Source organism: Patagioenas fasciata, chromosome 21 (assembly GCF_037038585.1).
Source record: "Patagioenas fasciata isolate bPatFas1 chromosome 21, bPatFas1.hap1, whole genome shotgun sequence".
Taxonomy (NCBI): domain Eukaryota; kingdom Metazoa; phylum Chordata; class Aves; order Columbiformes; family Columbidae; genus Patagioenas; species Patagioenas fasciata.
Genome location: NC_092540.1, coordinates 6,772,502 through 6,800,170, shown reverse-complemented (window position 1 = coordinate 6,800,170; position 27,669 = coordinate 6,772,502). Strand labels below are relative to the sequence as shown.

The 27,669-nt window shown below is 45.7% G+C and overlaps 3 protein-coding genes across 3 annotated transcripts; 1 reads left to right on the top strand and 2 right to left on the bottom strand.

The window, feature by feature from the left end:
• Positions 1–248: 248 nt before the first annotated feature.
• Positions 249–1,223, bottom strand: LOC136110717 (olfactory receptor 14J1-like). The gene has a single exon (XM_065854318.1). It carries the CDS (start codon positions 1,221–1,223, stop codon positions 249–251), a length of 975 nt encoding a protein of 324 aa, XP_065710390.1.
• A 3,942-nt stretch (positions 1,224–5,165) lies between these two features.
• LOC136110716 (olfactory receptor 10AG1-like) lies at positions 5,166–15,878 on the top strand. Its single transcript, XM_065854316.1, has 3 exons — positions 5,166–5,294; positions 5,534–5,925; positions 14,861–15,878. The coding sequence occupies exons 1-3, from the start codon at positions 5,166–5,168 to the stop codon at positions 15,876–15,878; spliced, it is 1,539 nt and encodes a 512-aa protein (XP_065710388.1).
• Positions 15,879–20,991: 5,113 nt separating this feature from the next.
• LOC136110870 (olfactory receptor 10AG1-like) lies at positions 20,992–21,930 on the bottom strand. Its single transcript, XM_065854563.1, has one exon. It carries the CDS (start codon positions 21,928–21,930, stop codon positions 20,992–20,994), a length of 939 nt encoding a protein of 312 aa, XP_065710635.1.
• Positions 21,931–27,669: the final 5,739 nt, after the last annotated feature.

The following is a 27,669-nucleotide window of genomic DNA, read 5'->3' as shown; positions in this document are numbered from 1 at the left end:
CACCCTGTGTCCTTTGCTCTCCTCTCCACATGATCCTGAGAGGTCTGCAGCCCCTCCATACCATCCCGTTTCCCCAGGCCGGCACAAAACCCTGGCCCTTGAGGTCCTCAAGAGTTCTTACTGCCCCAAGTACACACCAGCCTTCCCAAAGCTGGTGCATCCAGAAAAGTCTTTTCATTTCCCATTCATTCTTTCTACGCTGAGGGTGAATCTCAGACAAAACCCAAAGTTGTTGTAGGTTCATTTATTTACACACATAGGGAGCCCTTTGCAGGGGGAAGCAGGCACCCTGTGGTTGCTGAAAGAAAAACAGTCATCAGCTTCCTTAGAGCATCTTTGAACTCTTGGTTCCTCATGCTGTAGATGAGTGGGTTCAGTGTTGGTGGTACCACTGTGTACGCAACAGCCAACACCAGATCCAGGGATGGGGAGGAGATGGAGGGAGGCTTCAGGTAGGCAAATGTGGCAGTGCTGACAAACAGGGAGACCACAGTCAGGTGAGGGAGACACATGGAAAAGGCTTTGTGCCGCCCCTGCTCAGAGGGGATCCTCAGCACGGCCCTGAAGATCTGTACATAAGACAGAACAATAAAAACAAAACATCCCAAAAATAGAAAAGCACTAAAAGTAAGAAGCTCAGTTTCCCTTAGGTAAGAATGAGAGCAGGACAGCTTGAGGATCGGGGGGATTTCACAGAAGAACTGGTTCACAGCATTGCCCTTGCACAGTGGCAGTGAAAATGTGTTTGCTGTGTGCAGCAGAGCATAGAAGAACCCACTGGTCCAGGCAGCTGCTGCCATGTGCACACAAGCTCTGCCACCCAGAAGGGTCCCGTAGTGCAGGGGTTTGCAGATGACAATATAGCGGTCATAGGACATGACGGTGAGAAGACAATACTCTGCTATGACCAAGAACAGACAGAAAAAGAGCTGTATAGCACATCCTGCATATGAGATGGCCCTGGTGTCCCACAGGGAATTTATCACTGTTTTGGGGAGAACGGTGGAGATGGAGCCCAGGTCGAGGAGGGAGAGGTTGAGGAGGAAGAAGTACATGGGAGTGCGGAGGTGCTGATCACAGGCTATGGTGGTGATGATGAGGCCATTGCCCAGGAGGGCAACCAGGTAGATGCCCAGGAAGAGCCAGAAGTGCAAGAGCTGCAGCTCCCGTGTGTCTGTGAATGCCAGGAGGAGGAACTGGGTGATGGAGCTGCTGTTGGACATTTGCTGTCTCTGTGCATGGAGACTGTCCAAAGAAGGAAAAATATTAAAAAGTTAGGTGAGATTGCTCTGTGCAAAATACATTCAATTGTCATACAAATCCCCAAATCACCTTGCCCAGTTTAGGAAGACTTTGGCACGTCCCTTTCATGAGCTGTCGCTTTCATGAGCTGTGGCTGGTACTGGCCTACAGTGTCACTGGGAGCAAGGACTGTGCTGTTGGCTCTGCAGGATTCAGTCCTGCCCTACAGCAATAGGTAAATGGGAACACAGGGTAATCTCAGATTAAATCCACTCATGATATTGCAGAGCTTTTCAGCATTGCCACTCCCATTTCACCACACTGCAGAGCAGAACTGTGGGGACTTTGTTTTGTTTCTTCTGTTTCAGTTGTCCCACCACATCTGAGGGATGTTTTTGAGGCAGAAATGCTTGGTATTTCTGCTGCATACCAAGTGACATCTTGAGGGTGCTGAGAGGCAAAGTGACTGTCAATGCAGAGTGAGGACAGTTGGTCTGTCCTTCACTCTTGGTCTCAGCTGTCCTGGGCTGGTTTCTCCTTGGTCTGGAGGATGATCACATCCAGATGTTTCCCTGAGCAGAAACTGGCCACTGCTGGGAGCAGAGGAATCCAGTTTCCAAGGGCAGATCACCAAACCTCTCACCCCGTTTAATTGTACCTAAGGAGAATCTCAGCTCTGCCCTTCCATCCAGGGATACACAGGGCTCATTGCAGCTGCCCACATACAGGTGATGAGTCGCATTGCCATAGCCTTAACACTGAAGTGTCATCTCCGTGGGACTGCAAGATAGCACAGGCATGTCATGGCAGAGCTGTTTGCTTCTGGAGAGCAGCCTGCAGCTACCGGGAACCTCCAGGGAAAGAGTCAAAGGTTTTGGGCTGTCTTGAAAGGAGAATCCATTCATTTGCATTGCCCTGGACCTGCAAATTAGGAGAGGACTTGGACACTTTACTCCAATGGATACCTCTGCATAGCAGGACTCACAGGACTGGTCTCGAACTATAGCTTAACCTAAATGCCACCCCAGAAGCTCCTGTGATGAGAACAAGGTGAGCATAGATAGGAGAGGAAAAGGAGAGAAATGCCACAGAGTTGCTGCAGATGAAGCCAGGAGATAGACAGACAGTTGGGTGCTTGGTAATTTCTCCTTTTGAGGGGTGACGCTGCTGAGAAGGTGACTGACCACCCATGGCCTTAAGAGAAGAGGTGAAAGAGGAGACCAGAGTTTTATTCCTTGTTAAATGTCTGCACTGCAGGGGATGACAGGGAAGTTCCCAAATTTTCCTCTTCATAACATTTCAGGGAACAGATCCTTCTCCATCCCTGCCAATATGTCTGCTGTCTGGAGCTTTCCCTGCCAAGAACTGTTTCTCTGTTCCTGTGTCTCACAGAGCCCATCCCACCCATGCCCTGCAGACAACTTCTGGCACTGGGACACTGTCCAGGCGCAGCTCTGTGTGTGCAGGGGCTCAGGAGATGATCAGATAAGTCCTAATGAGAACTGAGATCAGTGTCTTCAAGAACAGAGAAATAAATTCCCATCTCCCACTGTCCACCCAGCCACCCAAGAGTGGAAAATGGAAAGCAGATTCCTTCCCTTTCAGGTATCACTGCCTTGATGTCATTCTTCAAAAGGACCCTCTGCATTTGCCTTGGGGTCATCTGAAGCTCTGAGTAGCCCTGTACCACACAGCACCCCTCAACAGTAGAAGCATGCTTCCTGTCTTGCCAATGGCCAACGCTTCCACTCCCAGCTTCTCCCCACAGCACCGTGGGGATCTCCCCAGGCAGGCTGAGTGCTGACCCTGGCAGAAGATAGAGTCCCTGCCCCGGTGCACAGCGTTGAGGTGCAGGGACCTTGCTCTGAAGGACAGCCCTGGGCACCCCTGGGTGCAGGGACCCAACAGTCCCCCTCAGCAGAAGATGCCATCATGCCCTGTCCCTCTGACAGTGCTGCAGGGAAGCCCTGCTCTGAAGCATGTTCTTCTCCTCTACAGCAGAGATTTGGTGAGAGACACCTGAAAGATCCTGCAAACTGTGGGATGTACCAGCTGAAGGAGATCCCTCCAGGAACCACATCTGCATTGTCCTACAGCCACATACTTACCATCTTAAGGACTGTGATGATTTGTCTCTTTGTGAGCTCTCAGGATCCTCCCAACCCATGTTACCTTTAACTTCTCCCTTCCTCCCTCCTCTGTCTCAGTGCTCCAGGCAGAGCCCTCAGCCCTGCTGCATTTGCAGAGAAGCTGCTCCTGGGTAGAGCTGTCTCTCTGCAGCGCTGTCGCTTCCATGAGCTCCCTGTGTCCCAGGAGCCTGGAACAGCTCGAAAGCAGAGAAACAGTCCAAGGCAGCACTTTCTCTGTCTCCTCTGGGCTCCCTCCAGGAGTCCCTGGGGCTCCAAAGGAACCTGCCGTGGAACAGGCTGAAGTCAACACTTTTATTCCCTCCCTGACCTGGGAAGAAATACTTTTTCCATGAGAGTATCTTCTCCTAATATATAAAAAGTTGGGCTCAAGAGTCACCTTTCCTTGTCTCAGCAGTAGGCAGGACACCCAGGCAGGGAGGGATCTGCTTTAACCTCACTGATGGAAGTGATTCAACTGAATCAATTGAGGCATCTCATCCTTGGTTTGTAGTTCTGGGGTTGGAAGGGGACTCAGCTCTCACCTATGGCTGACACAAACCTACAGGAGGTGGATTCCTCTTACCTCAGTACAGGCGGACACAAACTAGAATCAGGCAATCATAGAATCACAGAATATTTTGTATTGGAAAGGACCTTCAAAGGTCAAGTAGTCACACCCCCTGGAATGAGTCAGATCTGATTGCTCAGAGCCCTGTCCAGCCTGGCATGTCTCTAGGGATGGGGAATCCTCCACCTCTCTGGGCAACCTGGGTCAGTGTCTCATCACCTTCATTGTAAAAAATTTCTTCCTCATGGCCAGTCTGCATCTCCCCACTTTTAGTTGAAAACCATCACCCCTTGTCCTATTGCAACAGGCCCTGTTAAAAGGTCTGTCCCTGTCTTTCTTATAGGCCCCTTTATAGTACGGAAAGGCCGCAATAAGGTCTCATCAGAAACATCTCCAGGTTGAAAAAGCCCAGCTCTCGGCCTGTACTCATAACAGAGGTCTTCCATTCCTCTGTTCATATTCCTCTGTTCGTTTTTGTGACTGTCTCTGGAACCTCTCCAACAGATCCATGCCTGTTCTGTGCTGAGGGTTCCTGAGGTGGATGCAGCACTGTTAGGGTGGTCTCATCAGAGTAGAGGTGCAGAATCACCTCCCCCAGCCTCCTAGCCATGGTCCTTTTGATGCAGCTCGAGACATCATTGGTTTTCTGGGCTGCAAATATACTTTTCCAGCTCATGATTTCCATCCACCACCACGCCAAAGTCCTTCTTGGTAGGACTGCTTTTAATCCCTTCATCCCCCAGCCTGGACTGATACCGGGGGTTGCCCGGAGCCTGGTGCGAGACCTTGCTCTTGGCCTTCTTGAACATCATGAGGTTCACATGGGCCCACTTCTAGAGCTTAGCCAGGTCCCTCTAGATGGCATCCCATCTCTCAGGTGTGTTAACTGCAGCACTCAGCTTGCTGTCCACAAATTTGCTGAGGGTGCACTCAGTCCCGCTGTCTAAAATCATTGCTGAAGGTATTAAACAGTCCTGGTCCCAATATGGATGCCTGAGGGACCTCCTCCAAACTCAAAGGGGTCCATGCCATCAAACATAAAGTCAGGCAAAAATCCAGGAGGCCTGTATGAATGAAAAGGAGCTCCTGGCCAAATTCAAAAACAAAAATAAATCATAGAGAAGGTGCAAACAGGGACAGGTAAACAGAAGGAATAGACAGATACTGTCTGGGCATGCAGAGATGTTGTGAGGAGAGACAGAGACCAGCTAGAATTGAATCTGGCCATGGATGTCAAAGGCAACAAGAAGGGCTTCAAAAAATACATAGGTGACAAAAAGAAGGCTGGCAAAAATGTGGGCCTGATGCTAAAAGGGGTTGTGGACCTGGTGACACAGAACACTGAAAAGGCTGAGGTACTGAATGCCTCTTTGGCTCAGAATTTACTAGCAAGTCTGGCCTTCTGGAATCCCAGGTCCCAGAGACCAGACGAAGATCTGAAACAAGGAAGATGTACCCTTGATGGAAGAGGGTCAGGTCAGGGAATACTTAGGCAAACTGGATATATGCAAGTCCATGGGCCCTGATAGGACACACCCAGAAGTTCTGAGGCAGCTGGCAGGTGTCATTTTAAGGTCACTCTCAATAATCTGAGATTGATCATGGTGACTGGGAGAGGTCTCTGAGCACTGAGAAAGCAAGTGTCACGCCTCTCGTCAAGAAGGGCAGGAAGGAGGATCCTAGGAACTATGGGCCAGTAAGTCTCACCATAATACCTTGGAAGATGATGGAGCACATAATCCTGGAAACCATTTCCAGGCCCCTGCAAGACAAGAAAAGCATCAGGAGTCATCAACATGGTTTCACCACAGGGAAATCACACTTGACCAGCCTGCTAATGTTCTACAGTGAAATGACCAGATTGGCAGATGAAGGGAGAGAAGTGGATATTTTCTTCCTGTGCTTCAGGAAGGTCTTTGACACTGTCTCCAGTAAGATCTTCATAGGGAAGCTTCTGAAGTATTGTTTGGATGAGCAGACAGTGAGGTGGGTTGTAAACTGGTTGAACAGCCAGGTTGAGAGTTCATTTCACAAGGCCAGTAGGTAGCAGTGTACCCCAGAGATCAAGACTGAGTCCAGTCCGGTTCAACATCTTCATTAATGTTCCAGATGACAGGATAGAGTGTACCCTAAGCAAGTCTGTAGGTGAGACAAAACTGGGAGGAGGAGCTGATAGGCCAGAGGTTCATGTTGCCATCCAGAAGGACCTGAAGAGGCTGGAGATATGAGCTGGCAAGAGCCTCATGAGGTTCAGCACAGGGAAGTGCAAACTGCTGCCTTTGGGGATGAACAATGCCAGGCATCAATATATGCTGGGGGCTGGCAATCTGGGAAGAATCTTGACAGAAAAGGCACCAGGTGGTCCCAGTGGATCCCAAGTTGAACATGACCAGCAATGTGCTCTTGCTGCATATAAAGCTAATGGTGGAGGGAGGTGAACCTTGTGCTCTGTTCAGCACTGGTGCAACACTTGCAGTAGTGTGCCCAGTTCTGGGCTCCCCAGTATTAGAGAGATATGGAAGTAGTGGAGAGAGTCCAGTAAATAAGTACGGTTCTGGGATACCTTAGGGGATTGAGGACCATCAGTTCTGGAAGCAGCTGGATGTGTTGCTTGGCGATTCACAGGTTTGGCAAATCCCTTAAAACCCACAGCTTTGTCTTAGAAGGCAAAGGCAGGAAGGACAAAAAGACATTTGTGAAGCCTGGAAGATCCAGGGGTAAGAGTGAAAGGGGAAAGCAGGGGTGGCCGAAGTGTGCAGGAGAACTGGTACAGGCATGGAACAGTGTGAGAGAACCTATGGTGGGGATGGTTGAGGGCTTTAGTGTGGCTGGGACTTTCCCAACACAACCAAGATCTCTGTACTTTCAGTTATGAACATTGTTGCTGACACCTAGAGCAACAATGGTGAAAGAAAGAAATAAACTTAACAGCAAATGTCAGTTATACTGTTAAGCAGGCATTTTTTATTAGCAGCTCTGGGATAGTAATGGGAATTATCCGCTATAAGTGCTCCAACTACTAGACACTCTTCTGTTGCTTATATTCATACAATTATTGCATAATCATTGCAAGTTTTGGAAATTTTTAACATACTGTACATCTATACTAAGAAATAATTGCATAACCATAAGGTTAGTATGAAGTCAGTTATTTCACGGTCTTTGCGACCATCTAGCATGCTTTTTACAGGTACTGTGGTCACTTGGGAGAGCTTCTGAGGGTCTTTTCACATGTCCACTGACTGACCTTTCCACGTTGGCAGCTCTTTGCACAAGTGCAATTAGTACACACTTACATAAATAACTGATCAGTTTCTTACTTACAATACATTTATTAATTAGTAGTCAAATATAAGCCACGTGCTCTGCTTCTAAACAATGCAGACCCCTCCCAGCAGCCAGGCACTGCCCAGGGGCAGCTCTGTGTGGGGAGGCTCTAATGGGAACATCAGACCAGTCCTGTTGAACCTGGAAAAGTTATCTTGATGCTGTCTGTAAGTCACAGGAGGTTGGTTTATGATATTCCCAGGTTCATTCACCTCTAAGAGAAACACATTTGGAATTTCAGTGCCTCTTCCTTAATTGAGAGATGAGTTTCTATGTCCTATTGCCTACAGCCACAACCCTGAGTAGGAGATTGATGGGAAAGGAGCTTTCTGTTTTCGGTATCTCCTGCCTTGCTGTTTTTCTTGAGAAGTCTCCTGGGAATGTCCTGTAGTGATCTGGAGTTGTGAGCAGCCCTGACTCATGTAGCACTCTCTCAAGAGCAGGACCCTGCCCTGCCAGAGATTGTGCCTTCCACCCAGAGGTTCTCAACACAGCACCATGGAGATCTCCCCAGGCAGGCTGAGTGCTGACCCTGGTGGGCGGCAAAGTCCCTACCCTGGCACATAGTCCCTGGGGAACAGGGACCCTGCTTCAAAGGACAGCCATGGCCACCCCTGGCTGCACATCCATAGATAAACCTTCACAACCATCCCTATGAGAAGGCAACCAGCATGTCCTGTCCCTCTAGAGATGCATTTGGAATGGCATGCTCTGGAGCACATAGTCCTCCTCTACATTAGAGAAACTAAGTCTTCCTAATAGATTCCATAAACTGCTTGATGCACCAGTTTTGGGAGATCCCTCCAGGAAGCGAAGCTGCATTTCTATGCATCCAGAGACTTACCAAGGAGAGGGCTATGAGGATTATCCCACAGTGAGGTTTCAGCACGCTCCCACTCCCAACTGCCTTTAAGTTTTCTCAGCCTCACATGTCTCCCCTCATTGCGTGCAGGCAGCCCTGTACCACAGGAGAAGCAGCAGCCAAGGGCAGCATTTTCTCTGCACCTTCTTGGCTTTCTCCAAGTGTCTCTGGGCTCTGAAACCACTGTGAAACAGGTTGAAGTCATCACTGACGTTCCCTTCCTCAGCTGGATATAGACACTCTTTTTCTGCAGTGTCATTTCTCTCATTAGAAAAAGAGTTTGGTCTAAGAATCACCTTATCATTGTCCCATCTTTAGACAGGACACTCAGACAGGGACAGGGAATGAGCTCAGTTACCATTGCTGGGGAAGGGATTCAGCCCCCATTCCATGTCTGTAGTCCTCAGCTGCCCCCCACATACAGCATAAACCCACAGGAGGTGTATTCCTTTGATCTCAGCTCAGGTGCACACACAATAGACAACTGCATGTGAGCTCCTTGTCTCAACTTCCATGTGATTAATGGAGATGAAGGCCAGGACTGACAGGTTCAAACGTGAAGACCCAGTGATACTTGAAGTGCCAGAGGTGGTCCCAGATACATGGTGTTTCCTGCAAGCTCTAGTGAAGCAATGTTGAGAGACAGGGCAGCGTCTGAGGGCATCTTCTTGAAGACCAGTGGGGAATCTCTTTGGCCACTGAAATAACATCAGATGGTCATCTTTGAGATAACAGAATCTTTATATTTTATGTTCTGGTGGCCTATTCAAGCATTCATCTGATTAATGAAGTCATGTGCTATAGGGAGAGATAAGTATCTTTTCCATCAGCTGGGCTGACTATAGCTCCTTTGACTGTAATGATGGTAGTGCCATGAACATCCCCACAGTGCCTGATCAAATTCAAGGCAGTTATTTCATTTAATGCTGATTAGAGCCCCCTGATAGTATGTGAGATGCCAAGGCTCTCACACACAGCTACATGCTGATGGCAGGTACAGCACAGTAAAGCCGTCTCCACTCAGAGCAAGTGTTTGACAGACACCCCGGACAACATCGCAGACAGATTTGGTGCCTTTGTGCAAGAAGTTGATTGCCAACTCTGAAGCATGACAGGGTCTTTCCCTTCTCTATCTAGTAAATGTAGAGCAGTCTGTGAATAGAAAGCACATCACACTGGTGTCTCCACACGTTTCTACACTCCCAAACTTCTGTTTTTTCTCTCCATCAACCTTCACTCACACCCCTGATGATACAGCTGAGGAACAAACCAACACTTTTCACAGTGGCCCTGTCAGCAGCACCTTGTCCTTCATGGAGATCACCTTCATGTCTACCAAGACCCTCAGGGGCAGCAGAGACACCACTGACAGAGAATCCATTTCTTGTCAGGGCTTCACCTCCCAGACCTGTTTCCCTCTGGTCTTGGGGAAGGAAGGTTTCCTCACTCTCTTGGCATCCAGTTTCAGCTTCCTGTTTTTATCTGCCAATCATTCTGTCATGTCTCTGCTATGAAGAAAGCCTTTGCACACATAGGGACTTTGATTCTTGGTACCACGTTTCCCTAGGACAATTCAGAGCTTGGCCTGGTGCTACACCTGAGATGCCACAGCTCAAATATGCAGCAGTATGTTGAGGAATCGCTTAAAAATAAGGGACATGGGTCTGCAGAGCAGTTGTACGACCAGAGCCTGTTCTGAAGACCTTAGCATAAGTAGCAAGGCTAAGCCGCAGTGGGAACTGCTGACTGTTTCAGCAAAAACAGCAAGGTCACTGAGACCTTGGCAGAGTCTCCTAAACAGTTTTAGAGAAGCAAGAACACAGGAACGTAGAACATGCATAGCTAGTAACTGCAAGTAGGAAGACCATGCAAATGTGACTGTTAGAGCTTAAGCCAAGTAATAGGTGACAGCTATGCATAATTATCGTGAACTGTGTAAGTATATGCTGTTCGGGCTAATAAATCGAACTATGCTTTATCACTCACATTGAGTCGTCTCTGCATGTTCCTCCACTGCTCAAAACCAGTATTGTAAGCCAGGGGTGCAGGATGAGCTGGAGCTCTGCTTTTTGAAATCCATGGAGTAACTGCTATGGTGGCATTTGATAAGTCACACAGCTCAGGGTCCTGCAATGGATGGGTACAGGCTTTTCAGGACAAACAGCCTGGAAGGATTGGGAGTGAAGTTTCTCTCCAAGTGGAGAAACTGCTTGGATGTATGGAGCTTCTCTATGGGGCAAATGAAAACTTTGGTTAGTGCTTGTGAGTGAGGATCAGGGAAAGGTCAGTAAAGAAGACATTGTGGTGGGATGTGAGAAACCTGCAGTCAGGGTGAGGAAGAGGACAGAGTCTTCTCTAAGGATCTGAATTATGTCCCTGGGTATAGAAGCCTGAGTCTCCCTGGGGACTGCAATGCCCCTGGCATTTTCTGGAATGGGAATATGGCAGCACGCAAACAGTCCTGGTGGTTTCTGAAGTGTCTTAGGACATCTTAGCACAGCTGAAAGACTGGCCAACAAGAGTAATGCAAATCTGGATCTGACACTTTTGATCAAGGCAGAGCTGCTCAGTGATGTGAAAATTGTCTGTCATGGCCTTTAAACAGTGGAGTTCCACCTCTCAGGGTAGTGAGGAAGCAGAACAGAAGACTGCAGATTCTGGACATTAGAGGAGCAGATTTTGACCTATTCTGGGGAGTTGTAGTAGGGATTCAGTTGTCAGTAGCACCGAAGGGTAGCAGAGCTCAGTATGGCTGGTCTTCAAGGACAGCATCATCCAAACAGAACATTTCTTTGTATAAATACAGAGGCAAAACCTAATTCAAAATAATCATAACAAGCTGTTCCTACTTCAGGAATGCTTAAAGAAGTAATCAAAGATATTGATTGGACAGTGCTGAATATAGAAAGAGTGGTTGTAGATAAAACTGCGATATTCTATGTCCTTTTGCCTCAGATTTCACCAGCAAGGTCTCCCAAACATTTGTGCCTCAAGGTAAGAGTCTGGAGAACAGCCAGTTGTGGACCAGAATCAAACCAAAGGCTACTTGAGCAAAGTCAAACATTGCCAGTTCGCAGGAAAACAGGTTACATCCAAGGGTGCTGAGTAAGTAGGACAATGTCACAGTGAGGCCACTCTCCATCATCTTTGAAAGGTCATGGAGACTGGGGGGACTCTCTAACAACTGACACAAAGCAAACGTCACATGTGTCTTTCCAAAAGGTCCAGAGGATGAGCTGGGAACTACAAGGCTGCTCAGCTTCACTTCGGATGAGGAACATGTCCCAGAGCATGTTGTCCATGATGGCATTTCTGGGTGCCTGAAAGAGAAGGTGACTGGATGAACTCAGGGAATATGTACATCAGTTGTGGTCTAGCACTTGGAGGGCCTCGTACCTAAAAACAGCAATTAGTGATAAAATGACTATAAGAATAAGGATCACAGATTTTAGGCATGAATCCTGTCTGCAATTGTTAGTCTAAAGATACATAAATCCTTTCAGTTTTAGTGCTCACACAACAAAGATAAGAATGGCTTGCGAAACAGTCACAAACTACAGACACTGTTGACCTTGCAGTTTAGACATTTTGAGGCCCACACGATTAGTTGAGTCGTGCTTTAACACATATCTCAGGACTGTTGGATAGAGTGTCCTTTAGCTAAATGTTGTGATTATGAACTTGGATTTTAATGAGGATTGAAGCCTAATGGCTATAAACGCTCAAGAAAAGAGGAGACATTAATGATACAGAATCATAGAATGTTAGAGATTGGAAGGGACCATGAAAGATCATTCAGTCCAATTCCCCATCGAAACCGGAACACCCAGATGAGGTTCCACAGGAAGGTGTCCAGGTGGGTTTGAACGTCTGCAGAGAAGGAGACTCCACAACCTCCCTGGGCAGCCTGTTCCAGTGTTCTGTCACCCTCACTGTGAAGAAGTTTCTTCTCATATTTAAATGGAACCTCCTGTGTTCCACTTTATATCCATTGCCCATTGTCCTATCATTGGTTGTCAGTGAGAAGAGCCTGGTTCCATCCTCCTGACACTCACCCTTTACATATTTATAAATATTAATGAGATCACCCCTCAGTCTCCTCTTCTCCAGCTCCAGAGCCCCAGCTCCCTCAGCCTTTCCTCACACGGGAGATGCTCCACTCCTTTCAGCATCTTGGTTGCCCTACGCTGGACTCTCTCCAGCAGTTCCCTGTCCTTCTGGAACTGAGGGGCCACAACTGGACACAATATTCCAGATGTGGTCTCCCCAGGGCAGAGCAGAGGGGCAGGAGAACCTCTCTGACCTACTGACCACCCCCTTCTAACCCACCCCAGGTACCATTGGCTTCCTGGCCACAAGGGCACAGTGCTGGCTCATGCTCATCCTGCTGTCCACCAGGACCCCCAAGTCACTTTCCCCTACACTGCTCTCTAACAGGTTAACAATTAGTGATAAGTTACTAAGGGTCATAGATTTCAAGTACTTCTTAAATTAATAAGGTGCAGAGATGTTAGGTTTTAGGCGCTTATTAGGCATTAAGTCACAAGAGTGGTATCTTTCAAGATAAGCTGGAGGCCAGTAGGAGACAATACCCTTACTTTCAGAAGATAAGGTGGCAACAGCAGTGCAACCAGGTCATAAGCCAAATAACAACGGAACGTAAAATATATGCAAAGGATTTCTTGGAAATGTAATGAGTATGTATGATCTATGTTGTTATAACCTGTGTCTGAAAATTGTTTGGGGCCCTCATTAGGCAGAGCGATCCTGCACCTGAGTGATGCGCGTCAGTCATTAAAGGGATGCTTGTTTTTAAAACCTTAAACTCTGGTTTTAGAAGTTTCTTCAATTAGCCAATTTTACAGTATCAGGACCTCCCTGGTTAACCAGGACTGCTGGTAAACAACCAAAAGTGGCTTGTTGGTTCACATCCCCCAGCTCCCTCAGTATCCTTGGATATATCCCATCTGGCCCAATAGACTTGTGGGTGTCTAAGTGGCATAGCAGGTCACCAGTCGTTTCCTCTTGGATATTTTTGGCTTCATTCTGCTCCTCATCCCTGTCTTCAGGCTCAGGGAGGGTACGTACCTGAAGCACAACTGGTTTTACTACTAAAGACTGAAACAAAGAAGGCATTCCTCTTACTTCCAACTGAGTCATTTCTTCTGTCAAAATTAGATTTAGGTCCATAAATCACCATTTCATTGTCCCATCATTAGTCAGGACACCAAGAAAAGGTTGGGAGGGATCTTCGAACTTAGTAAATAGGAGCGCCTCAGCCTGGGTTTATACTCCTGGGGATAGAAAGGGACTCGGCTACCTCTCATGCTTATGTTAAGGAAAGTTTCTTCTTACAAGGTTTCCCAAAGCAGACACACCAACAAGTATGTCAGAAATTCTTCTTAAATAAATAATTTATTTGTAAGCTATAGATTAGATAACAGCTGAAACTGAGGTCTCCAGAAGAGGGAACCAAGCAAAGAAAACCCTGAGCAGTTTTACCCTTACAAGGTAAGCTTCCCAACCCTTCTGTGTGAATTCAGGTAAACTGTAAAATAAGAGTCTGGGATCTTCCTGTTCTTCATTGAATTCCTTCGTTTTCTTTAGGTGAGACATTTCTTATCTCTGTGAGTATTTTGTCATTTTACCAAGAAGATTGGACATCAGTCAAAGTTGCTATTTTGCAGCTGCAGCAGGGAAGAAAAATAAGTCCTTGACAATAATCAGACTATTCTTCTATTTCTTGTCTACTTCAGATGTGTCATTTTGTTCTTTCACCTACCTCTAGTGATACAGTTCCTGATGATGATTGAAAGCTCCTTTATCTTCTAGCTTGAAAGAACTCTGAGGCCCTTCTAGGCAAAAAGTTTAATGTTCACTGTTTGCAGCCTAAGCCAAATTAGTTACTTATGCTAAGCAAGTTCTGTATAAACAATTTCTTAAAAAGTTCTGCAAGAACCAGTATACCAAATAGTTCAAAAAGCTAAGGCAATCTATTTCCTAACACCTACTGCAAACCCACAGGAGGTGGGATTTCTCTTGTCTCGATCTGGGTGTGTACGAACTACCCTTGTATGAGCTCCAAGTTGATTAATGGAGATGGAGGGCAGCAGTGAGCTGTTCAGAAACAAACACCTGGTGATACGTGAATTCCAGAGGTGGTCCAAGATACATGGAGCTGGCTGCAGTGTCTAATGGAGCAATGCTGAGAGACAGGGCAGCATCTGGGTGCATCTTCTTGGAGTCCTGCCTTGCTTTGCTTTCTTTTGATTGCCTCTCCTTGCTTAGCATTGCCTTGCTTTGCTTTCTTTTGATTGCCTCTCCTTGCTTAGCCTTGCCTTGCTTTGTCTTCCCCCTTTTCATCCCCTTCCTCCTTTTCACCCTATTTCTTCTTCATGTTCTTACATTAAATTGAGCTCTTAAAAGATCTGGACAAGGAACAGAAGTAAGACTGTTCTTAAAGGGGCTAGAATGTATCCATTTTCTTCCATTTTTCTCATCTATCACCAAGTGTTCTATTTAATAAAATCATCTCTTAAAAAGTAAGTCAACTTTCTTTTATCCATTTGATGAAAAACAGTCATTCAGGCTCAAGGGTTCTGTTCTTTCCTCTTTACAAACCCATTTGCAGCAAGCAAACCATGTTAGATTTCCAAACAGTCATGCAAATCTCGGTCAAGTTCACCTAATCCTGTAGTCACATGTATACTTATGTTTGTAATCTTTCTCTAGGCTTGAAGTGTTCGTGATATTGGACAAGCCATCAGCATCCTCTAAGAGCCTGTTGTTTGGATTGCTCTGTATAGGGAAAATGCCCCAAAGAAAAGGTTTGGAGAATCACACTGTTGGATCTGGATTCATTCTTGTGGGATTTTCTGACCACTCCAGCCTGCAGGGTCTGTGCTTCACAGTATTCCTGGCCATCTACCTCATGGTCCTTACAGGGAACAGCCTGATTGCACTCATCACAGTGGTGGACTCAAGCCTCCACACCCCCATGTATTTCTTTCTGAGGAACTTCTCCATCCTGGAGATCTGCTACACATCAGTCACTCTGCCAAAAATGCTGGTGGGTTTCCTGATGGCAGATGGCAGGATCTCCTTCCTTGGTTGTGCTGCCCAGATGTATTTCCTGGTTTTGTTGGGCAGCATCAAATGCCTTTTCCTGGCTGCCATGGCCTACTACCGCTACATAGCCATATGTGACCCCCTGCACTATACCCTCATCATGAGCAGAGGTCTCTGCGTGAGGATGGTGGTGGGTTCATGGGTGATTGTCGTACCAGTGCAAATAAGACAGACCTACCACGTATTCACTTTGCCCTTCTGTGCATCCCATGACCTTCATCACTTTTTCTGTGATGTCACTCCTCTGTTGAAACTGGCCTGTGCAGACACTTTCTGGAATGAAGTGACGCTGTATGCCCTCGTCCTGGTATTTGTGATCCTTTCCTTCTCCTTAATAATTCTTTCATATATTAAAATTATCAAGGCAATTCTAAAAATACTTTCAGTTCTGGGCAGACGCAAAGCCTTTTCCACCTGTTCTTCACACCTTGGTGTGGTGACGCTCTTCTTTGGCTCAGCCACAGATGTCTACTTAAAGCAGTGGTCAAGGGATTCTATAGACACTGACAAATACTTTGCTCTGATTTACATAATTGTGACCCCCATGTTTAACCTTCTCATCTATAGCCTAAGAAATAAGGAAGTGAAAATTGCCTTGAAGAGACTTCTATGGACAAAGTAATATTAAAGATTATGTGAAATACTCCCAAATAGTACCAAAAATCCCACTGGGGTATGTAGTTGCCTCAACAAAGCATTCCATATTTGCTGAAACAAAACCATGTGTCCAGCCTGGCTTTCATCCTGCTCAATATCTTCTGAGATATTAGTGTTATTTCATGCCCCACCATGTTGTCTTTGTACTCTAGAGCATCTCCAGTGCCCCCAAATAGATTAATGCCAACAACTACTTCAGGCTTTGTCTGACCAAGGTAACATCAAAGGGTAATAATCAAAGCATGGTCAGTAGTCAGTGGGGCCCATAGGCTGATACAAATGGTGAAGAGATGACTATCCTCAGCAATGAGAAATCCCGTTACACCCCACGGATTGCCTACAGTGTCCCTGTGTGGAATTAGATTAAAAAAGATAAAAACCATGAAAGTCATCTTCTGCTGCTATGAGTCTTTCACCAAGTTGTGTAATGCTAAACTTGATATAAGGAATAAAAAAACCAGAAATCACCAGGTGACCACTCCAGCACTTGAACAGGGACCCAGAGACATCCATAATTTCTGTTTGTCATGGTTTGACACCAGACAGCAACAAAGCCTCACAGCCATTTGGTCACACTGCCCCATGCCCTGCCCTCCCTCTTCACCCCCCACTCCCTGCCTGGTGGCATGGGGAAGAGAATCAGAAGGGTAAAAGTGAGAAAACTCCAGGGTTAAGATAAAGGTATTTTACTATGATTACAAAATGAGTTAACACAAGCAAAGCAAAATAATATTCACTGCTTCTAATCAGCAGGCAAGTGTTCAGCCCATCTCCAGGAAAGCGGGGCTATGTCACATGTAGCGGTGACTTGGGGAGACAAATACCATCACTCTGAATGTTCCTCCCTTCCTTCTTTTCCCAGCTTTCTATGCTGAGCATGACGTTACAGAATCATAGAATCATTTCGGTTGGAAGAGGCTCTCAGGATCACCAGGTCCAACCATAATCTACACTGTTTAGCTGTACACTGGTGTTTAGATCTGCAGGCCACTTTCTTGGGCATGCTCTGGAGAGAAACTTTGGAAGAAGATCTAAACGTTAAGGAAGATCACCTTTCTTTATGGAAAGGCTGTTATGGAAGCCAGCTCTGTCACAGAAATGGCCATTGCTTGTCCCTGCCTGTTGTCACAGGATGGCAAGTCAACAGGACTGTGACCAAGCTGCCAGAACACTCAGGCCTTCACCAACAACAAGGGATCAGTAAGAGAGTGTGGAAATTCAAAGAGAACAGCACCAAGCACTGAACTCCCTGAAAGTTCTGCCGTGCTGGGCTCTGTTTCCCTCCACCCATGAGACAAGAACTCTCCCTGCAGCTCCAAACAGGCCTTGGAGGAATGACTTCATGAAAAAAAAAAATTGTTGAAGGCCTCTTTATTTTGTTTTAAAACATAGGGAGCATGGTTTCTCATTTAGAGATCAACTTAGTCAGAAAAGAAAAGCAGATAGTTAATTAGAAAGGGCCATTCCACCGGTGCCTCCTCCCACAGGAAATTCTGCTGCAGCCGTGCAAAATTTGGTGCATTTCTCTGACCACTCTTTCAGCACAGATGATCATAAAAAGATAGCTGCTTCCTAACAGATGGTAAAAAAGACCCTTTTGAGGAATGCTTAGCATAAGCACTGGAGGGATCAGATAAGTGTATAGTAAGAAACAGGAAGATCCAGGAATGTCAAGCCCACTTCTGAAAAGCAAGTGGCTCTGAGCAGTGCTGATTGACCATGGGTAGGTATGGGAGAGAAGTTGGGTGATGTCAGGGAGAAAGAAGGGGATGGCTGATGGTTGTAGCCTTTGCCCTAATCTGGGATCTGATCCTTTGCCTTCTTTGGATAAAAAGGAAGCAGTTGCCATCTTCCACATCTCCACAAAATGTGGAGAAAAAGTATGAAGCAGGGATAATTTAAGGACAGTGCTGTTTAAGAAGTGTAATATTTAAATTATAAGGAAGATTGAGCAGTGAGAGAAAGAACACTATTTTAAAAACTTTGTACCAGAAAACAGCTACAGAGAACTTATGGCTATTTTATCAGGGAAAAATGAATGCTAGGAATTAAATTACAGTGCTTTAATTAATCATAATGAAGTATAGGAAGCAACTCCCTTACAGCAGTTTGCTGTTCCCATTATTAGTGACAGTACCACTAATTCCTTAAACATCCTTCAGAGTTTGTTTTTCTGATTTCCAAAGCTAAGCCTACTCAGGTCATCAAAGGACTAACTCAAATCTCTGTAACCCCAAACTCTCCAACTTTGTCTCATCAAAGGTCTTTTATCCCTGGATGCTTCTCAGCATCATTTCAGTACACTAACCAGCCTCTGTTTTTCATTTGGGTGAATTCAGGATATTTCTTCGCAGAACTTTCCCTACAAAAGTCTTTTCTACATGCTAATCCCACTGGAATCACCTCATGTTGTGTACAGCTCCACCTTCGTTCTGCAGAGCTCCATGGGATGGGCAGTTTTCTTGTTTCTTTCATGCCTATTCACTTTCACCACCTTTTCATATTTTATGCATATCAAATATTGCCTCAGGAAACACACCTGTCCCTCCCAGCTTCAGCCATTTCTGACTGCATACTGAGATATTATTTGCCTTCTGGGAGCAGACTTTGTGCAAAGCTGCTCCATAAATGGAAACACACTTCAGTGCTGCATACGTTAGGGCTAATGAAGCCCAACTGGTCTCATTTTCCAAAGAGACGGTCGCAGAGCAGCTAAGCAGATTCAACACGTAGATGCCTGTGCCGATTCTGGCTTGGCTAGAGTTAATTTTCCCCAGAGTAGCTGATTTGGGCTGTATTTTTGATTTGTGTTGGAAACAGCATTGATAACTCAGGGATGTTTTTGTTATCACTGAGCAGAGCTTACACGGCATCAAGGCCTTTTCTGCCTCTCATACCAACCCACCATCAAGTAGACTGGAGGTGCACAAGAAGTATGGAGGGGACACAGCTGAGACAGCTGACCCCAAGTGACGAAAGGGAGATTCCCTGCCACATAAAAAAAAAAGCTGTGGATGTTGTGTACTTAGACTTCAGATACCGTCTCCCACAGCATTCTCTTTGAGAAACTGGCAGCTCATGGCCTGGATGGTGTATCTGCGATGGATAAAGAACCGGCTGGAGGGCCAGGCCCAAAGTGTTGTGGTGAATAGAGTCAAATCCAGTTGGCAGCCGGTAATGAGTGGTGTTCCCCAGGTCTCAGTATTGGGGTCAGTTCTGTTTCATCTCTCTATCAGCAATCCGGATGAAGGGATTGAGTGTCAGTAAGTTTGCAGATGACACCAAATTGGCTCGGAGTGATTGTTGATCTGCTGGAGGGTGGAAAAGCTGTACAGAGGGATCTGGACTGGCTGGACCGATGGCTGATGCAATTATATGAGATTTAACAGGGCCAAGTGCTGGTTCTGCGCTTGGGTCACAACAACCCCAGGTAGTGCTACATGCCCAGGGAAGAGTGGCTGAAAAGTTGCCTGGTGGAATAAGATCTGAGAGTGCTGATTGACAGCCAGCTCAATACGAGTCAGCGTGTGCCCAGGTGGCCAAAAAGGCCAACAGCATCCTGATTGTATCAGGAAGAGTGTGGCCAGCACAACTAGGGAAGTAATTGTGCCACTGTATTCAGCACTGGTGAGGCCCCACCTTGAATCCTGTGTTCAGTTTTGAGTCTCTCACTATAGGAAAGACATTGAAGTACTAGAGAAAGTGCAGAGGAGGTAATGAAGCTGGTGAGGGGCCTGGAGCACAAGTGTTGTGAGGAGCAGTTGAGGGAACTGAGGCTGATTAGCCTGGAAAAAAGGAGGCTGAGGGGAGACCTTATTGCTGTCTACAACTACCTGAAAGGAGGTTGGAGCATGGAGGGTGTTGGTCTCTTCTCCCAAGGAACAAGTGACAGGACAAGAGGAAATGGCCCCAAATTACTCCAGGGGAGGTTTAGATTGGATATTAGGAAATAGTTTTTCATTGAAAGGGTTGTCAGGCATTGAAACAGGTTGCCCAGGGAGGTGGTGGAGTCACACCCTAGAGGTGTTTAAGAGGCATTTAGATGAGGTTCTTAGGGACATTGTTTAGTGCTAGAGTTAGATTAGATTATGGTTGGACTAGGTGATCCTGAGAACCTCTTCCAACCGAAATGATTCTATGATTCTATAACATCATGCTCAGCATATAAAACTGAGGGAAAAGAAGGAAGGGGGAAACATTCAGAGTGATGGTATTTGTCTCCCCAAGTCACTGTTACCTGTTACATAGCCCTGCTTTCCTGGAGATGGGCTGAACACTTGCCTTCTGATTGGAAGCAGTGAATATTATTTTGCTTTGCTTGTGTGCACTCGTTTTGTTATCATAGTAAAATACCTTTATCTTAACCCTGGAGTTTTCTCACTTTTACCCCTCTGATTTTCTTCCTCATGCCACCAGACGAGGAGTGGGGGGTGAAGGGGGAGGGCAGGGCATGGGGCAGTGTGACCAAATGGCTGTGAGGCTTTGTTGCTGTCTGATGTTAAACCATGACAAACAGAAATTCCAGACATCTCTGGGTCCCTGTTCAAGTGCTGGAGTGGTCATCTGGTGATTTCTGTTTTTTTTTTTTATTCCTTGTATCAAGTTAGTTTAGCATTACACAACTTGGTGAAAGACTCATAGCAGCAGAAGATGACTTTCATGGTTTCAATCTTTTTTTAATCTAATTCCACACAGGGACACTGTAGGCAATCCATGGGGTGTAACGGGATTTCTCATTGCTGAGGATAGTCATCTCTTCACCATTTGTATCAGCCTATGGGCCCCACTGACTACTGACCATGCTTTGACTATTACCCTTTGATGTTACCTTGGTCAGACACAGCCTGAAGTAGTTGTTGGCATTAATCTATTTGGGGGCACTGGAGATGCTCTAGAGTACAAAGACAACATGGTGGGGCATGAAATAACAGTAATATCTCAGAAGATACTGAACAGGATGAAAGCCAGGCTGGACACATGGGTTTGTTTCAGCAAATATGGAATGCTTTGTTGAGGCAACCACATACCCCAGTGGGATTTTTGGTACTACTTGGGAGTATTTCACATAATCTTTAGTATTACTTTGTCCATAGAAGTCTCTTCAAGGCAATTTTCACTTCCTTATTTCTTAGGCTATAGATGCGAGGGTTAAACATGGGGGTCACACTTGTGTACATCAGAGCAAAGTATTTGTCAGTGTCTGCAGAATCCTTTGACCACTGCTTTAAGTAGACAGCTGTGGCTGAGCCAAAGAAGAGCGTCACCACACCAAGGTGTGAAGAACAGGTGGAAAAGGCTTTGCGTCTGCCCAGAACTGAAGGTATTTTTAGAATTGCCTTGATAATTTTAATATATGAAAGAATTATTAAGGAGAAGGGAAGGATCACAAATACCAGGACGAGGGTGTACAGTATCACTTCATTCCAGAAAGTGTCTGCACAGGCCAGTTTCAACAGAGGAGTGACATCACAGAAAAAGTGATGAAGGTCATGGGATGCACAGAAGGGCAAAGTGAACACCTGGTAGGTCTGTCCTATTTGCACTGGTACAACAAACACCCATGACCCCACCACCATCCTCACGCAGAGACCTCTGCTCATGATGAGGATATAGTGCAGGGGGTCACATATGGCTATGTAGCGGTCATAGGCCATGGCAGCCAGGAAAAGGCATTCGATGCTGCCCAACAAAACCAGGAAATACATCTGGGCAGCACAGCCAAGGAAGGAGATCCTGCCATCTGCCATCAGGAAACCCACCAGCATTTTTGGCAGAGTGACTGATGTGTAGCAGATCTCCAGGATGGAGAAGTTCCTCAGAAAGAAATACATGGGGGTGTGGAGGCTTGAGTCCACCACTGTGATGAGTGCAATCAGGCTGTTCCCTGTAAGGACCATGAGGTAGATGGCCAGGAATACTGTGAAGCACAGGCCCTGCAGGCTGGAGTGATCAGAAAATCCCACAAGAATGAATCCAGATCCAACAGTGTGATTCTCCAAACCTTTTCTTTGGGGCATTTTCCCTATACAGAGCAATCCAAACAACAGGCTCTTAGAGGATGCTGATGGCTTGTCCAACATCACGAACACTTCAAGCCTAGAGAAAGATTACAAACATAAGTATACATGTGACTACAGGATTAGGTGAACTTGACCGAGATTTGCATGAATGTTTGGAAATCTAACATGGTTTGCTTGCTGCAAATGGGTTTGTAAAGAGAGGAAAGAACAGAACCCTTGAGCCTGAATGACTGTTTTTCATCATATGGATAAAGGAAAGTTGACTTACTTTTTAAGAGATTATTTTATTAAATAGAACACTTGGTGATAGATGAGAAAAATGGAAGAAAATAGATACATTCTAGCTCCTTTAAGAACAGTCTTACTTCTGTTCCTTGTCCAGATCTTTTAAGAGCTCAATTTAATGTAAGAACATGAAGAAGAAATAGGGTGAAAAGGAGGAAGGGGATGAAAAGGGGGAAGACAAAGCAAGGCAAGGCTAAGCAAGGAAAGGCAATCAAAAGAAAGCAAAGCAAGGCAGGACTTGATTCTCAGACCTCAGTGAGACAAATTAATCCCAGTTCTCCTCACATGTAAGAGCTCATCACCTGAAGCTGTGTACACACAGCAGGATCTTGGAAACTGTCTTAGACATGAATCATTAATTTTTACATAGTGAAAGGTGAATCCCATCAGGAGGAAAACAGGCTTCTATCAGCCAATGAATCCAGTGACACTGATGCATCCATGGAACATTTTACACAAGACAGATAAGCAGCAGTTTATGCATAAATCACAAGTTTACAGGGTGCTAAATGACTTCTTCAAGCAAGCAATACAACTACCTCATGCAGTTTTCAGTCACACAGAAAACAAAGTGATAAGAAGTGGGTGATCTCCCTATGATACTCAATTTTCCTTAATGGGTCAGGCTTTCATAACTTCTGAATGAGCCCTGAATAATTCAGCATTCCTAAACTTGCTGCTCTGTCACTTGGATTTCTGACAGCTTACAAATGCAGCCAGAGGCCCATTCACTGTGATTCCAACCCTACAATGCTTCCCAGATCCCTCCAAGCCCTCACAGAAGCAGAGCAATGCTCTTTGCTACCTGGGGAACTGAGTCTTCCCTTTGCATTCCCCATCTTCCCAGTGCACAAGAACATCTTGCCAAGCACAGCTGAAAGGCATGAGTGACAAACAAGCAACACTGCAATAGCAGGTTGTTCCTTATGGAGAAGAGACTGAGCTGAAAGATGTTTAAGAATCTCAGCTTGACACCAGGGAGAAATGACCTCTTCCAGGCAGAGGACTGAGGCTGCTGGCTGCATCTCTTCAGCTATTACCACCTCTCTTTGAGAAGTCTTCTTAAACTTTGATGTATTAATGATGAGAACAGCAGGTCGGAAAACGTGTGATAAAAGCATTCAGATTAGTCAAGTGAAAAACACAGAGTGGTTTTCTCAGGAAAAAAGAAAAAAAAAAAAGGAAAAAAAAAGTCCCAAAAAGCAAACAAACAAGAAACAACAAAACAAACAAACAAAAAACCCCACTGAATTAACAAAAAAATGTAGTCCTAACAGATTATTTTTCCAAGGAAGGTTTTCCTGCCTTTTTCCCATGACTCTTTTTCCATCTCCAAGAGGTGCAATTCAAAATTTCCAAGATAAAATTAGGGTTTGTGTGAAGGAAAAGTCACCATGATAGTTTTCTAATCTACCTCCTACTTGATATAAACATACAGAAAAATTAAAAAAAAAATGTTTTCTGAAAGAACTTGAGATACCCACATTTATTTTAAATTAAGGTTTTAACTCAAAGCAACCATTTACATGCAGATGATCCACATACCAGCATTTCCTGCTTGTTTCAAAATGTCCTCAAACATACAGCCTATTTTTTTTAACTCTCAGTACTTCACAAGATCAGAGGTTGAGCACGGTTCAGGCTGGCTTTGCTGACAAGAAGCTGCAAGAGAACTTCTATTGTGACCATCCTGCAGGCAGCACTTCTCAAAGCTGAAGGAAGCCCATTCCAGTGAGCCCAGCCAAGCTGGCCAGATGCCTGCACCTGCTTCTGGCAGTGTTTGTGCTGCCAGACTATCTCTGAATTTCAGAGCCTGCCAGAAGGGTTTTACCGTTGCCAGGAGCCAAGAGGCAGAAATAGGCTTCTCAGTCCATGATGCTGCAGGAGGCAGTGGTGACCTCTCTTTCTCTCTGTTGTTCCCTTGGAAACCACCTGGGTTTGGTTCTCTGGGCACTTCTCTGTCACTGTCACCTGGTTATAAGACATTAAGCAGCCCCAGGAGAGAAGGTGGGGATTCTGGTGCTGCCACTGCTCCTGTGTGGACACCCACGGCACCATGAACAATTTCAGAAAAACTATCAGAATCAGGGGCACTGGCCTGATGAGAAACTTCCAGCATAAGTATAGGTCTTTAAAAAGCAGAAAACTGAGACATGAGGTTTAGCTGCTGAAAGGAGGAGTGCCCAACTTGCGGAAGAAAAAAAAAAAAAAAAAAAAACAAACAAAAAGGCAAGTGGGACAGTAGAAAATAAGCCTGTTCAACCTGTGCTTAATGTCACTGTGCAGGAACAGAAAAGGCTTCTCTGTATCTCCACTTCTCTGGGTCCCAACCTGTGCCTGCAACCCATGTTATCCTCATGACAGACTTGTCCTTGTGAGGGTGAACTCTGACTGCTTCTGGTGTCTGCATGATGTTTCACACCTAGAAAAGGCCTGGAGAGGAAGACTGGGTTTGAGACATATGCATGGGAAGGAAAAAAGGGCCGTCTCACGTCACTCTACAATGTAGATCTCTGTATTTGTACAGAATAAATCGACCTCAATGCCTTGACTGAGTCTGAATTGTGGACTGAGTCTGACCTAGGCAGCCTTGGCAGCTTCAAAGCCAATAGCACAAATAACCATTCCAGAGGAAAGTAACTTCTGCCATTGTGTGAGGTTACTGCTGTCCCTGATTTCTTGCTCTGAAACCCTACATGTAACTCAACAGCTTTCAATCTGTCCTTTGGGGTTACCTAACAATGTCAGGATTGAGAAAAGAAGATGATCTCCCACCCAGATGAAAAGACTCAGTTGTCAGAAAGGCTATGAAGTGCTGTTTCTTGGAAAAATCCAAGCACTGCAGGGTGATTTTTCTCCTGTCAGAGCTGTAGGATTGTAAACATGGAGAGTGACTGGGGTCAGTAAAGCTGCTCCAAAAGGTCATTACACAAGAAATATCCCACCCACAGCCTTGATGTCTAGGTAACCAAGCTCCTAATACAACCATCAGAGAAACAATGGATATAGTATGTGAGAAATATAAAACGGGTCATCTGACCTATGAGTTTGATTTGGGTGATACACAGTGGTGCCTACAGCCTCCAGTTCATGAGGCAGCAGAGGGCAGCTACTCATGATGTTGGGCCTTGAGTCAGCATGAACAAGATGATACCACAGTGCTCACTTGTCCATCCCGTATACCTTTTGCTGTTATCACAGTAATGATCACCAGATATTGATATTACAGATGTCATTACACCGGTGCTGTTGGCTTTGAAAGATGCTTTAGGACACATATACGGTTAATTAGGATCTGGGTTCAGGTTTGATTTTGAACTAGAGTTTGAGTTAGACTTAGGGTTAGGGCTTACAGTTATGATTACAGTTGATTTAGGGCACAAGTGTCAAACACATGGCCTGCAGGCCAAATTCAGCCCTCCACCTTGTTTAATCTGGGCTGGCACTTTGTTTCTACCCAGCAGCAGTGCCGAGCTCTTTGTCCCCAGGCTCCTGTCAGTGCACTAGTCGTGTGTGCAGCGTGTGTGATGCGCTTACACTGCAGAAGCTACAGCTGTAGCTACAGGAGAACAGTGAGCCTGTGTAAGAAAAGTAATAGGTAAGACTTATGGGGGACACTAGTGACTGCCTTGGGGCATTGAAAGACAAGACAGACAAGGGGTACTCTCAACTAGGCAAACATTTCATTTAATTTTTTAATAAATTAGCCAGATACATGAACATTAGCAATTACATGTTATTTTAAAAAAGTACTTGTAAAAAGATATTTTGTAACCAGCAGCCAGGGTCCCACTCATGAATTAAAAAATGTCCAATAAGAGAAAGTTTGATTCAGAAGGAAGGCAATTTAATGATAGATGGGAAGGCGAATGCATGTTTGTGCTTCAAGGAGAAAACACAGTATGTCTTTCGTGTTACAAAACAGTGTCAGTGATAAAGGAGTACAATGTGCATAACTGAGTGGCAAACAAAAGGCCCGGGGCTGAATCCTAAAATTACATTTGGCCCTTTGAAGGCAACTGTGAGGCTGATGTGGCCCCAGTGAACATGAGTTTGACACCCCTGGTTTAGGGTTAGATGTCAGGTTGGGGTTAGTACTTGTTTAGGGTTAGGGTTAGGGTTAGAGCTGAGGTTTATGATTAGGGTTGAGGTAGCGCCAGGGTTGAGTAATGGTTAGGGTAAGGTTTAAAATAAAAGTTTAGTTTAGGGCTAGGTTAGGAAGCATTTGTCTTCTCAACTTACCATGAATGACTCCCCTTCACCCTTTTTTACCCCACCTTTGATTGCTGAGCATGATGTCATATGGTGTGTAAGATCCTTTGGTTAGCTGGTGTCAGCCATCCCAGCTGTGACCTCTCCCATACTCTTGCCCACCCCCAGCCTACTTGCTGTTGGGGCAATGTGAGAAGCAGAAAAGGCCTTGACACTGTGCAGGCACTGTTCAGCAGTAGCTAAAACATCCTGACACTGTTTTGGTCACAAATCCAAAGGATGATACCATACAGTTGCAATGAAGAAAATTAACTCTATCCAATCCAGACCCGGTACACTGAATTTCCCCTTCCATAGTATTTCTGGTAGCAGTTCTGTCTCATTCCCCAGCCATCGCAGACCAACCATGTGCAATACAAATGTGGGTGCCAAATGAACTCCTCTGGTAGTCTTGCACAAGTTGTTAGACCTCAAAGAGCCCAGCAGTGCCTCAGGAAGGTCCTCCCCAAGATATTATTCCTCAGCTGGTGTTTTTAAGATCCGTGGATGGTGACTAGAGAAACCTGGTCATCCTCTGAGGATGAGATGGAAAGCCTTGGTATCTTCTTAATTTCTTGCTTAGTGGTTAGCGAGTGACTGGCAGTCTGTAGAGATGTGAGGGAGGGTGGAGGGAATTCAGTGAGAAGAAAGGTGATAGTTGAGGGCTTTAGCAAATCCCTAAAAGCATGTCTGAGACCAGAAATGTAAAGCTGTTGATGTTTGTTGAGAAAATGTGCACCAGGAATGTGCCTGAAGGCCTCTGCGAAAATCAGGATGCGAGGACGTTTTGGACTGGGACACCTTAGGGGATTGAGGAGCATCAGCAAGGCTATGAAAGAAGCCAGATGGGTTTTGGGGAATTCACAGATGTTGTCCAATACCCAGAAAACCGCAGATTTATGGTTAAATAACAGCATCTGCTACCACCCCTCTCCCTTCACACTGACTCCAGGAAGGTCCCTGGGTGGGGAAAGAATCTCCTTTTCCAGGTCCTGGGGATCAGAGCTTGGCTATTCTGGTGCTAAACAAACATCAAGGACTTGCATGGTATCAGAAACACCCATATGTTGCCTTTGCCACTTGAAACCAGTGTCTCAAAGTGTTTTGCTTAACCAGTCCCCAGGGACAGGCACCTTGACTGCTCATTGCCTTCACAGCTTTGTCAGTGGTGACCTCCACGAGGACTCCCAATGCTCCCAG

Excerpts from the sequence above, each read along its gene's own strand:
- LOC136110870 (XM_065854563.1), bottom strand. The coding sequence starts at position 21,930 with ATGCCCCAAAGAAAAGGTTTGGAGAATCACACTGTTGGATCTGGATTC.
- LOC136110717 (XM_065854318.1), bottom strand. The coding sequence starts at position 1,223 with ATGTCCAACAGCAGCTCCATCACCCAGTTCCTCCTCCTGGCATTCACA.
- LOC136110716 (XM_065854316.1), top strand. The coding sequence starts at position 5,166 with ATGGATGTCAAAGGCAACAAGAAGGGCTTCAAAAAATACATAGGTGAC. Across the intron at positions 5,295-5,533 it reads AGAACACTGAAAAGGCTGAG|ATTGATCATGGTGACTGGGA; the intron begins GTACTGAATGCC and ends CAATAATCTGAG. Across the intron at positions 5,926-14,860 it reads TTGGATGAGCAGACAGTGAG|GCTTGAAGTGTTCGTGATAT; the intron begins GTGGGTTGTAAA and ends ATCTTTCTCTAG.